This window comes from Sinocyclocheilus grahami, unplaced genomic scaffold, assembly GCF_001515645.1.
Source record: "Sinocyclocheilus grahami isolate Dianchi unplaced genomic scaffold, SAMN03320097.WGS_v1.1 scaffold55.1, whole genome shotgun sequence".
Lineage (NCBI taxonomy): Eukaryota > Metazoa > Chordata > Actinopteri > Cypriniformes > Cyprinidae > Sinocyclocheilus > Sinocyclocheilus grahami.
Window position 1 is genome coordinate 3965867 of NW_015505234.1, and position 13189 is coordinate 3979055.

A 13189-nucleotide genomic window follows, 5' to 3' on the forward strand; every position below is an offset into this window, starting at 1 on the left:
TGTGTTTTTCTGGCAATATGGGGTGCTGTGTGTACATTAATGAGGAAAAAAAATTAACAAATGATTTTAGCAAATGGCTGCAATATAACAAAGAGTGAAAAATTTAAGGGGGTCTGAATATTTTCCGTACCCACTGTATATATACATACATATATACATATATATATATATATATATATATATATATATATATACAGTATATAGAAACAGACTAAGAAAAGTCACAAAGTAAGAAAGACAGGAAGACTGAAGGAATGAGCTTATGGAAAAGTAAGTAAGGAATAAGTGAGGGACACAGAGAAAGGCCACAGAGGTCAAAAGAAAGAAAGAGGGTGAGTGTGAGAGAGTAAGAGAGTGCACGTGTTGATATCTAAAAGCACAGGTGATCTTTAAAGACTCGCAGGGCAAAGCAGAACAAAGAAGCACATGAGTCATCTCTCTCTCACACACACACACACATTCACGGGTCATCTCAGCACCTTAACCTCTAGAACAGATACACAGGACCAGCCCTTTACAAACAAACACTTAGGAAAACCATAAATACACACGCACACACAAATCAGATGACATGCCACCACTACTGCAGATTATTATTAACATTCAGCTGAAGGGTGAGACAGGTGAAATTAAAAGAGAAACTGCAGCGCTACACAGTAAAGGCTAAAATATTCTTGATATCCTTCTCAATGTGACACTCAAATCACCCAATTAAAGTCCAAGATTTTACAGCCTAATGATACTCAAGCACAGCTGTATGGAAATCACACTGCAGACATCATGCTTCTCAAACCATTTCATGGTGTGCTTTATGGATCAATATGGTAAACTGTGGCCCTAAAAAGTAAAACCTAAACACTTTTAAAAAAGCACATTAAACAAAAAATATATCAAACCAACCAACCATTGAGTGTCCAAATACATTTTTATTTTAAACATTATTATTGTACATTTAATTAAAAAGCTTTTACAATATTCTTTTTGTGTTTTGCTTGAAAAGTGTGCTATAAAGTGTGTTATATTTCTTCAAAAAATGCCACTTGGTGTGACATTTTAATGTGTATTTCAAGGACATTTATACATTTTGTGGGTGGCCTAAATGTCCAGACATTTTTGGGGCCACTGTAAAAATGGTGACTTACCGTGGTTAGAACTAAAAGGGGAGTTAGAACAGGTCTCACTCTGGCAGCTCATAGACTCCTTCACATTCCTCTTCTCTAAAACACAAACCAAACAAATATTCACTTGTTAAATATAGTTTTTTTTTTGTAAAAACATGAAAATACATTCATAGCATGTGCTTAACAATTTAAAAAGTCTGATTTGATTTAGTTTATTTGTCATATTTAGGGAAAAACTATTTCAACAGCAATCAGCAAGACAACTGAAGCTCATCTACCAAGTCAAAGGTTTTGTATTTCCACAACTGAAATGATTAATTCAAGAATCATGCGTGTTGTATTCCAGTGCACGCGTGTATGCATGTGCCCTTTCTGTCCCCAGTGCTTGTACAGTGCACAGAGGAAGTGATTACATAAGGGAGTGTGGCCACTGCTGGGTTATGCAACAGGTGCCATGTGCTAGCAGGTCCTCAACACAGTTACATGGCCATGTGTGTTCATATAAACACATATACACAAACACAAATATTCCCCTTCAAACATTAACATGTGCATGCATGAATGCACAGATACACCGAGTACATACTGAATACATCACATCATCTGAATACATGATGTGGTAATCTCTCTAAAAGAGACATTTCTATTCATACTAAGTTGTTTACACATACGATACGGAGGGTTGCACATTAGCACATGATAATGACTTCATAATAATGCTATAACACTAGGGAAATATGAAACGAAAGTCCAAAACCACAAGTTGTATGCAATGTACGGCTGGAGAGATAGGAGGCCACCACAGCAAAGAGCATATGCTTACTTAAAGCAGGGAGGCGGTCGACTTGCATGAGGAAGTCATCTTTAAAGAAGAGGAAGCCCACAATGGAGAAGAGGTAGACCAGGATGATAGCCAGAACAGCTGTGAGGAAGATGGAGCGGCCGTTCTTCGTCACGCTCCTCATCACGTTTAGGAGGGTTTCCTCTCTTCGCACAAGATCAAACAACTAGAGGGAATAAAAGAGAGAAAGAGGAGGATCTTATAAAGACATGTTGTTCCAGAAATTAAATTATTTATGTTGTCATTGTTATAAAGCCAAAAAGAAATAATTAAATTTGCATTAAATTGATCTAAAATGACAGTAAAGGCTTTTACATTGATACAAATTTTTTTTTTTTAATAAATGCTGTTTTTTGAACTTTCTATTCAAAATCGATTCAGAAAAATCGATTCTATTCAGAATCCTGAAAAAAAGTATCACTTTCCACAAAAATATTAAGCAGAACTTTCAACATTAATAACAACAAGAAAATGTTTCTTGAGCACTAAATCAGCATAACATCATGTCACACTGAAGATTGAAGTAATGGAAGCTAAACATTTAGATTCACAAACATAGGAATACATTATGTTTTAAAATATATTAAAATAGAACAGTTATTTTACATTAGAATATTTTACAATATTTCTCCATTTAGTATATTTCTGATCAAATAAATTCACCCTTGGCAAGCAAAAGAAACATTCACTTTAAACCCCTGAATTAAATCATTAACTTTTACTACAGAAAATTAATTATAATGCAAAAAGTGTGAAGTCGTACCAGGATACTGTAGAAGAACTCATGTACAAACAGACCCAGCATGCAAACGATGACGTAACTGACATGCAGAAGGAAGAAGACGTCCATGATAACTGCTTTGTACCCTCGTGTGAACGTGCCCTGGTTCCCCACAAAACTAACCAGGAACACGATTTTATTCAGCAGCTGTGAAAAGACATCAGAAGATAATGCTATAGCATTAGCATCCTTACAATCACATTAAAAGATTCAACAGCCTTCAATTCAAACACTTTTCTATGGAAGCGCTTTAGGCCTTTTTTGTACAGGTAATTGCAACTTTTTATCTTACAATTCTTACAATTTTTCTTGCAATTACAAGTTTATATTTCACAATTCAGACTTTTTTCCCCAGAATTCAGAGTTCACAAATTGCAAATCAGACTTTTATTTATTTTATTTTTTTTATCAATGATGAAATGGGCGTCAATACTTTTCAGTCATATAGCAAAAAAAAAAAAAAAAAGCATGATAGCTGCAAATAATAAAGTGCACATAACCATATAAAGCATACATAGCTTGGAAAATAAATAGGGTTATAAATAAATAACTTTTAAAAGAAAGAGAAAAGGTTTCCATATTCTTCTTGGCTGACATCGCAAAGTAACACAAAGTAAGTGCGTCTAGGGAGAAGCTAGCCAGATTAAGCAGACATCAACACGGCCAGTTGTGTGACATGCCCTCATCCTCAAAACCAGGAGCAAGTTGAAAGAAAATACATACGAGTTCACTTGCAGCGAGAATAAACACCGTTTGTGGTGACCACTAGAAGACGTGGCGAGTGGCGTGTAGTATAACAGATCCCAGACTCCTAGAATCTGTTTCAGCACATGTCTCTGTTGGTTCTTCATGTGGTGCCATAATGGCTGAGGAGACGCCAGCTTGAGCAGACGCAAACAGACTGACACAACAGAGGGAAGTGTCAGCAGTTTGATGGCTGAAGCTCCAGTTGGCTGGGAGAGAGGCATGAAATCGCTCTCATTTTTTATCTGAACGCACATCAAGCACATCAGCCGCTTTTGTCATCATAACTGACATTGATGCAAAATGGCAACACTAGTTCCTATGAAAATAATAAGCCATTTTATTCCAGAAATGTAATTTCCATCACTGTGTGATGGAAATGACGAAGGTGGAAATTACATTTCTGGAATAAAATGGCTTATTATTTTCATAGCTTGTGCAAGTTCTCCCACTTAAAAAGATGAGAGAGGCCTGTAATTTTCATCATAGGTATACCTCAACTATGAGAGACAAAATGAGAAAAAAAATCCAGAAAATCACATTGTAGGATTTTTAAAGAATTCATTGGTAAATTCCTCGGTAAAATAAGTATTTGGTCACCTACAAACAAGCAAGATTTCTGGCTCTCACAGACCTGTAACAACTTCTTTAAGAGGCTCCTCTGTCCTCCACTCGTTACCTGTATTAATGGCATCTGTTTGAACTCGTTATCAGTAGAATAACGTGGCTATATATATAAAAACTTAATTACAACTGAATTAAAAAAATTAAGATACATTTTTTTAAATGTCCGTCTAAAAATGCAAGACTAAAAAATGATAACATAACTGGAAATGATGCACTATTAAAAAAAACTTTCAAGTGATTATATTTTTTTCTCGAATTTCTTTATATTTCGCTCTTCATCTCATGTATACTCTTCACTGACACTGTTGTCTACTTGGTAAACAAGTACATTAACTTTTGATCAAATGTTATTATCTAATAAAAAGCAGAATTGTTTGTTGTGGTGGAAATGATGCTACAACTGGGGGACAGTCATAATTTGTGTAAAAATATATAGATATAAAATACAAATACTGTATAAGACAAAAATAGATATTAATTATTTTAACAAAATAAATAATGAAACGGTTTATCATATTTTTTAAGATCAAAACAGCTTCTAACATGCAATAACTAAACTTTATAATGGATTTTCATAGTTTAATATTGGCTATTAAAGTATGGCTCTGGGACAATGGTACAACACTAAAATAAACACATCTATACAGTTGAAAGGTAGCAAAAATAAACAGAGGCCTTAAAAAGTTTTAACGTTAGCTTCATATAATAAAAAGAAAAAGCTGAATAAATATTGCTAAAATTCAACCACTGAGACATTAAAGTGTTTGAAGTTGCAGGAACAGCCATTAATCTATTAGTGACACATTGGTGACTCGGCTAACACAAATCACATTAGCAATTTAGCACTTTCATAATGCCAATGCAACCCCTGGATGAGTCAATTCATAAGAGGTCAGGACTGATCAAATTGATTACTTCAAAATCAAAACATTTTAAGAGCTGCCCACGCAGAGGAACTCTGATGTTTATCTCAATGACTGAATACCCGCAGCGATGTGGCCAAGATGCATTAGTGAGACAACAGCATCCAGAGACAACCTAATCAAAAACAGCGCACTGAAAATCATTTCTAACAGATGACAGGATCAAAGGCCAACGAACGATCAATGATGCTCTGCAAGATCCAAGCTATTCGTTTAAGTAAAGAACCATCTCCTTAAAAATAAGGCAATTTATACATAAAGAAGGATGCTTAATCTATTGAATCAAACTAGTTACTTTTCTATTAACCTTGTGTGCTCCTCATTTGGGAGTCACATTCATGGTCTTCGCGGTCAAAAGTGACCGGACACCTGAAATGTAACTTTTCTTTTCTTCAGTAAAATCAATCTAATATATTTTTGTTCAATAATATTTTTTCTTTTGTATTTTGAGAGATTTCATGGTACTAATTAATATTTATGCAATAATTATGATCATTTTTTCCCATTGAAAATAGTAAAAAAATATATATATTTTTCAATTAATGCAGTATTTCAGATTAAAATAGAGACTCGGCCTTTAAAATCTAATTTTTGAAGGCAGAATAGCAGAGAAGGGTCTGGCTGTAGCCTGGCGCTTGCACTCAGGCGTGCATTCTCAGGCTTGCACTCTCAGACACTCTGCTGTTCTGTGGCCACGGATTTGCGGGTCTTGTCTTTTTCTTGCAGGACCCTGTAGGTTACGGTATTAAATTAGTTTTAACCATTAAATCACCACCACAGTGTCTTGTCTCCATTGGCAACATGCACGATTTGTGTCGATAGCAAGCGACGTCGCAGGTATCGGAGAGTGCAAGTGGCGATTGCAAGTGACATTGTAATTTAGTTTCTTTTGGCTCGTCTTCACCACCTGGCTAAATGTTGAGAGATTCAAACAAAAAGTAATCAATAAATAGAACAAAATAAAAAATAAAAAAGACTGCAAGTGACGTCGCTAGCGGAAGTGCAAGTGTCTGAGAGTGCAAGCCTGAGAATGCACGTCTGAGAGTGCAAGCGCCAGGCTGCAATAAGACCCTTTTGGAATAGCACCTCCTGGTGAGAGCAAAACCTGTAATTTCATGGTGTAACCACTAGATTCCTGTATAGGACTCTATAGAGAGGCTTTTGAATTCCCTAATTGTTTTTATACATAATTGTTTACTTTTATTAGGTTGTGGATTTAAATGTATATTAAGGCATTCTCAAAGACTACTTTTTGTCAAGGTTTATATTTTTTGTTGTTTTAAATGTTGATTTGAAGTGTAGGTTTTTGCATTATCACTACTACATTCAAACCTGAACACAGAAAGCAGTTTGTTACACAAAACATTAAAATTATATAAAAATGTAACAAAAAATAACAGGAATGCTTTATCAGAGCTTAATCCTTCTGGGTCTGATCTGATTTTAACCTCTTATTTCAGTCTTCTGACTCATTTTGGCTATATGGTTATAGCCATATCAATTCATTTGAGAATATATAATTCTGTATGTGTGTGTCTGTGAGTGTAAGTAAGTGTGTGTGAGTGGATGTATCCGTTTTACACTCTTGATGTTTTAGAGTGTAACCCCTTACTTGCTGTCCACTTTTTTACTGCATTGTAGTTGAATTATTGATTTTATTTTACATAGTTGCAGTGTTACAGTCACACCAGTTCATAGGTGTGTGTGTACAAGTGTGTGTCCGCGTGTGTGTGAGTTGGTGTGTTGATTTTGCACTCTAGATGTTTTAGAGTTTCACCCCTTCATTGCTGTGCAATTTTTTGGATTTTTTTTTGTAGATAGATAATCTTGTAGATAAACATTTTCTGTATTTTCGATTTTTTTTCCCATTTCCCATTCATTTCCTAAGGTCGGTCATTTTTGACCAAAGACCATGAGTGTGGCTATTTTTTTTTTACAATCACTTAGCTTTTTCGAATCATGCCCTCATTTTTTGTGTGTGTTCACATACCAAGTGCCATAAAAGTCACCAAGTTTCTTACCATTCTGGTGAAGCTACAATTAAAAAAAATTCTAAATGTAAAATTCTCCAGTCAGAAATGACCGAAGACCGCACAAGGGTTAAACAACAAGTCTGAAAGGGAGGCGGATGCTCTGTAACCTCGAAAAAAAGACACATCCTTGAGGCAAACAAGTAATCATTCCACACCCTCAGTGTCCCTTCATCGCATAATGGCCTTAAAGTGGTGAACGGGAGCGAGGGATTTACATGCTTGTTTACTCACAGGCTGAAATAACACAAAAGATGTGCACCACTTGAGACACAAAGGTGGTGAAATAATTTTTTCTCCTTATTGACGTCTAAGCCACGTTTGCTCCAAAAATGTTCACAGTGTCCTTTTCATTTCAGATCAAAGCTAACATCAGGAATCTGTTTTTAAGAGCTGGAAGAGAGCAAGGCACGCAATAAAAAGCTAAACTGACACCAAAAAAATTTCATTTACTTTGTCATGTACCAAGTAAACACAGGAGGATCTTGTTTTTGGCAGTTGTTTTTTTAGCACTGGAGCTAACACAGTCTAAAGCAACCATGTCAACAGTGCTGAGCAAACAAAACCAAAAAAAAATTAAAACCACAATGGAAAAAAAGGACGTGGGAATGTTCTTTGTGAAAACCGCTTAAAAAAAACGTTCTGAGGGCCAAAGTACATTCACCCACATTTCTACAGGACAATCAAAGAATGTTTATGGAGCTTTCTCTCTAAACGTGCTGAGCAAACAAAACCAAAAAAAAATTAAAACCACAATGGAAAAAAAGGACGTGGGAATGTTCTTTGTGAAAACCGCTTAAAAAAAAACGTTCTGAGGGCCAAAGTACATTCACCCACATTTCTACAGGACAATCAAAGAATGTTTATGGAGCTTTCTCTCTAAAACGGATGTTTTATCAAACAAGCTAAATACTTGGGTGAACTACTAAAATCAGGTTGAATTAACTTTTTAATATATAATTTTATGTCATTTTCAAATCATCCAAAATCAATTCGGGAATTTCCTATGTAATTAGAGATGTAATGATTCACTTAACTCATGATGCAATGTGATTTACGATACTGATTTCATGATACTGATTTCACAATACGATTTTCTCACAATTGTTTTTTAAGAAATGAGATATAAGACTAATTATAAACGAAAAGGTGCTCTTTAATTATTTCTCAGACAAAATTATGCACATTTCTTTGTTAAATTGAAATATGATTGAAATATGTCAAATGACAAAACTAAATTTAAATTATAAAACAAATCCCAAATCATGCTTATGGAAGAGCAGCAATATAGGGTTTCCTTGATTACCGCGGTAAACAAAGCAGAGCTGCGCTTAATCACTACACATTATACAGAGACAAGATGAAAAGAAAATACAGTCTAAACTTTTCCGAAGACAGTCAGTTCCCCTCAGAGATACATTCATACTGTACAAACCCCCACCCCCAATTGTCACATGTTTTTATTGATTTTCAACTGGCTCGGGGTGCATTGTTACATCCCTGGTTTTCATATAATTTTATCATGTTGCCATGAAGTTTCTAGAGTATTCTGGGTGGTTGCTTACCGGAAAACAGCAAATTCTAACTATGAACAATTGTAATAGTGAAAAACACCATTAAATACAAATAAATGTAATTAATAATAACTGTTCAATCAATGCTTAAGCTTTTCTTAAATTAATTCCTGTTTATTTCTCTCTCACTGTCAGCAAGACGAGAAGACAAGGACTTATTCCTTTGACTCCCTCTCTTTCTCTCTCTGGATGTCTCTTATGTCCTCAGGCCCTGCTTGTTTTCTACAAGTGTGAAACTACACAGGAAACTGAGACTGACAAACATTGTGCAGATGGTCCAACTAAATACCATCTAGCCATAGGCCAATGTTTCTCAAACCAGTGTCCATATAAAATAGCCAGAGGGTCTGAGTAAAAGTCCTGAATTTTGAACAAAAATCTCAACGAAAACTACAGCAAGAGTTTGCCATGAGATATATTATTCCAGCAAAGCTAACAGTGAGAGAACTCTGCACACTCGCACTTAGTTCTTTCTTTCAGTCATCTGTGTGAGAGTGTTTGGAAAAACACTGATAGACGAACACCTGAAGTTATGTCATTATGAAAGCAGCCAGTTAGACAGAAATAAACTGTCTAGCAGATGGCTGAGCCTGTCAAGAAAGCGTGTGGAAGTGAAAGTGGAGACTGAACTGAGAAATGCACAGCTGGCTTGAGGATTTCCTCACAAGAGACCTTAACTCTTCCTTCAGAAGGATTTTGCAGTTTTTTAAATAAATTGAATTAATATTATTTTAATAAAATGTTATTATTATCATTATTAATTCATAAAATCTGCTCAAATTTCAGACATTACTTTGTTGTCTTTCCTTAAAGTCCGCGTGAACCGGAAGTTGCGACCGACTTTACTTCCGTATTGTGACGTACTTCCGAGGGAAACGTAATATTGAATGAGAAAAACAGAGGGCGTGGCTTGTTTTTTTCTACTGCGAACTGACTGGATGTAGTAAAGTAGGCGTTTCATTCAGAACAACACTGACAGTTGGAGGGGCGTGTTTAAGGATGTTATGCTCAAGCCCAAGCCGTCAAACTGACGTCGTCAGAGAAGGTCCGTCATTTCAGAGGAGAGGTGCATTTTCAGATTTGGATTAAAGATTATGAAGGCAAACAATTTTTTTTGTGTATTGACTTGCACGGATTAATTGTTCACCACAAAAATAGCAGTGTGCACTAACAAAACAAATATAGTCAATTTTGATTTCATGTGTACTGTAAAAAGAAATGGGTCATGTGATTAATCATGATGATACATAATCTCTATTCATATTTTATAGATTTAATCTCATATTATATTAGATATTTAATTTAATTAAAAATTACATTACACCAGATTTTGAAATATCATACTGTTAATTTTATTAAAAAATAAATAAAAAAAACAGACCTAGTTGGGAATCACTAGTGTAGCGCACAGTGTTTCCCAGTGAATGTTTAAAACTTACCTGATGGGCCAGGATGTAGATGTTGTGCCCAACATCTTTAGGTCTGATCTGATCTGATGTCTCGTGATCAATCTCACTCTCATCTCCTTGAATGTAAGCCTCCTTGATCACGTCAACCTATAGATATGACACCAGAACATCACTTTACTTTAATTATGGCAAAGAACAGGGTATGTTACGACTGATAACAGATGATCTAAACTATATTCATTAGCTACACAACAGTTAGTTGAGGAACAGTGCTAATATACCACCTAATAGCACAACTACTGATTAGCTCACCAGTTCATTGGGTCTCATCTTGTACAGGATCTTATCTGCATTCTCGCTGTCATGACGACTCTCCATGATGGCCAGAAGAAGTTTAGATGCATTGTTCTAATTTTTCATTGTAAAGAAAAGAGCTTTTATTTGTTTATTTTTTTTATAAAATTACTGTGAAGTAAAGAATATTCACATATTTTCCTCCTGGAGATAAATGTGCAGATGTTTTTACATGCCAAATCAAAAATCTGAAACGCTTCAGAACATTTTGTTATCTGTAAAATTATATTATACATCAATTGCTTTCTTATTCAAACTACGTGAGTGACTGCAGCAAACAAGTACCTTCAGCTCGAGCACAAGGTCAAGTCGGTTCTTCCCCAGTGGATCAATTGGGTTCACAATGAGAGCGATGATAATGTCAATGCCGTTTGACTCATGCCTGGCTATGCATGTCTGTGGAGGAGGAAATGCAAAAAAAGACGGATTTTTGCATAATCATTAATAAAGCTAGAAATTAGTTCAGACATCATAATCTATGATCCCAAACTAAGTTTTAGATATGTAGAAAAGACTAGAAATTAGTTCAGATATCATACCAAATCTAAATATATTTAGTTGCCAAGGCAACATTTCTTATCATATGACTCATGTCACAGTTAAGGTTAGTTCTTGATTAGTACATGCCTTAACTCATCATTACCTCATATTAAAGTAATACATAATTCAGGTATTAGTACATGATTATTCATGTACTGTTACTGTAAAGTGTTACCCTTGGATTCATTTTTCCATGTGGAAAAAGATTTGTTCCCATTTTCCAGAGAGGATAACATTTCAATACCTGGTTTTCGTGGCAAGGACCCTGGCAGTACTCCGTGATGGTCTCTAGTGTCTGTTTGACCAGGTCCACATTCCTCTCATTAATGTAGAGCCCCAGCAGTCCCAGCCCTCCCGTTGTACTGCCACAGATACAGTCGAGAAACTGCAGCGTCTCGCACACAAGGTTATAATTGGTTTTGTTGTTCTGATCTCGCAGAAAGTTCTGTATACAAGAGAACAGAAAGATTTGGACTAACAACACAAGTCCTGAGTGGCAGAAATTAGTACCTCTATTCAGATAGACTCGTCCATACTAGGTTGGGGGTCCCTTGAGATTTTGATTGACTTGAGATTTGTACTTTTCAAACATCAAGGTGCTTTTTCTTCTCAAAATGGAAAAACACTTATTTAAAGCCCTCTGGTTTTCTGACACTGTGAAGGCAGCGTCACTGGATTTCACTTCTAAGTACACTACCTACCATTTCAAATTGCAGTGTTTAATACAAGTAATACGCTAAAATGATTCATAGCCAAAACAAACCACAGCTGAACAAAACTGGACCAGTAAAAATGATTTGCATCACCTGCAAGTCCCTGTTATGATTCTCACAGAGCAGCTGAAGGAAGCGTAGGATGGGTTTCATGATGATGATGGCCTGGCTCATCTGGGTCTCCTCCACCACCTCCTCCATCCCGTCCCCTCCCGATCCCATCGACTCCATCTCGGGGTACACTTCCAGGCGAAAGGTGCTGTAGGCTTTGGAGGTGACAGAGGAGGCATCTTTAAGCTGACCCCGAATGTCTTCTCTGAGGTGCAAGGAGTCTCGAACTTCATAAGACAAGAGAGAATGAACCCGAGATTATGAAACTGTTATTTATAGTTCTAACAGGATCAGTGTTATTTTAGTATTATTTACATACTATTATAGTATTTTATTAACATTTTGAACGAGCTTTTATATTGTCAGTTTTCATTTTAATTTGAGTTTTAATAATTTTATTATGTCATTTCATATCTTTTATAGCAGTTTTATATCTTTTTATTTAGCTTTAATGTCATTTGTTTTCCAGTTTTAGTTTTAGTAATTGTAGTACTTCTGTATGAGATGTAAACTAATATTTATGAACATTTGCAGCAACTTATTCAAAATTCTCTTTTTCAAATGACCATGTCTTGTGCACTGCACTGCTTGACATGAAGCAAATTTGAAATCCTTTCTCTCTCAATGAGAAATGTTGAAAAAAAACACTGCTTAACAGCAGGCCTTTGATAAAGTGCCAGTGACTCCTCACATGACACAGCAGTTGAAACACACTTTATCACAAACACACACTTGTTTGTGATAAATGGGCTATTCAGGACGCCCCCACGTTATCCAGCACACATTGGATGTCTGTTATACTAGTGCCTGGCTTATCAGAGTCCTGTCCTGGAGAACCACCTATACACATATGTACACACACAGAACACTGGTTAGTCAGGCATGAGAGGAGCAGAAATTGGGTGAGAGGATGTTAATGGTGAGCCAACAGTGCTTCTGCTGACGGTCACTTGTGAACCTTACCTCCAGAGGAAGAACTGTTCCCGCAGCTGTACTCCAGGGCTTTGGCGTGGGGCCGCTGGTTGCCAAAGTAGTGTGTAAGAAGACTTTTCCTCAGTGAGTTACCCTGAGGAAACCAGAGAGGAAGGCAGTTGGGTCATCCTTAAAATAAATGCTGTGCCCCCACGTTGTCCAGCGCACATTGGATGTCTGTTATACTAGTGCCTGGCTTATCAGAGTCCTGTCCTGGAGAACCACCTATACACATATGTACACACACAGAACACTGGTTAGTCAGGCATGAGAGGAGCAGAAGTTGGGTGAGAGGATGTTAATGGTGAGCCAACAGTGCTTCTGCTGACGGTCACTTGTGAACCTTACCACCAGAGGAAGAACTGTTCCCGCAGCTGTACTCCAGGGCTTTGGCGTGGGGCCGTTGGTTGCCAAAGTAGTGTGTAAGAAGACTTTTCCTCAGTGAGTTA

At 36.4% G+C, this 13189-nt stretch overlaps 1 protein-coding gene across 1 annotated transcript in view; it reads right to left on the minus strand.

Moving 5' to 3' along the window:
- LOC107583889 (inositol 1,4,5-trisphosphate receptor type 2-like) overlaps window positions 1-13189 on the minus strand; it is a 31729-nt gene that overhangs the window by 17735 nt on the left and 805 nt on the right. The window contains exons 4-11 of the mRNA XM_016270243.1: window positions 11751-11995; window positions 11189-11389; window positions 10690-10800; window positions 10363-10458; window positions 10081-10197; window positions 2726-2890; window positions 1945-2128; window positions 1143-1217 (exon numbers count right to left, since the gene is read on the minus strand). Coding sequence (XP_016125729.1) covers window positions 1143-1217; window positions 1945-2128; window positions 2726-2890; window positions 10081-10197; window positions 10363-10458; window positions 10690-10800; window positions 11189-11389; window positions 11751-11995 — 1194 coding nt within the window. The remainder of the gene's footprint in view (window positions 1-1142; window positions 1218-1944; window positions 2129-2725; window positions 2891-10080; window positions 10198-10362; window positions 10459-10689; window positions 10801-11188; window positions 11390-11750; window positions 11996-13189) is intronic.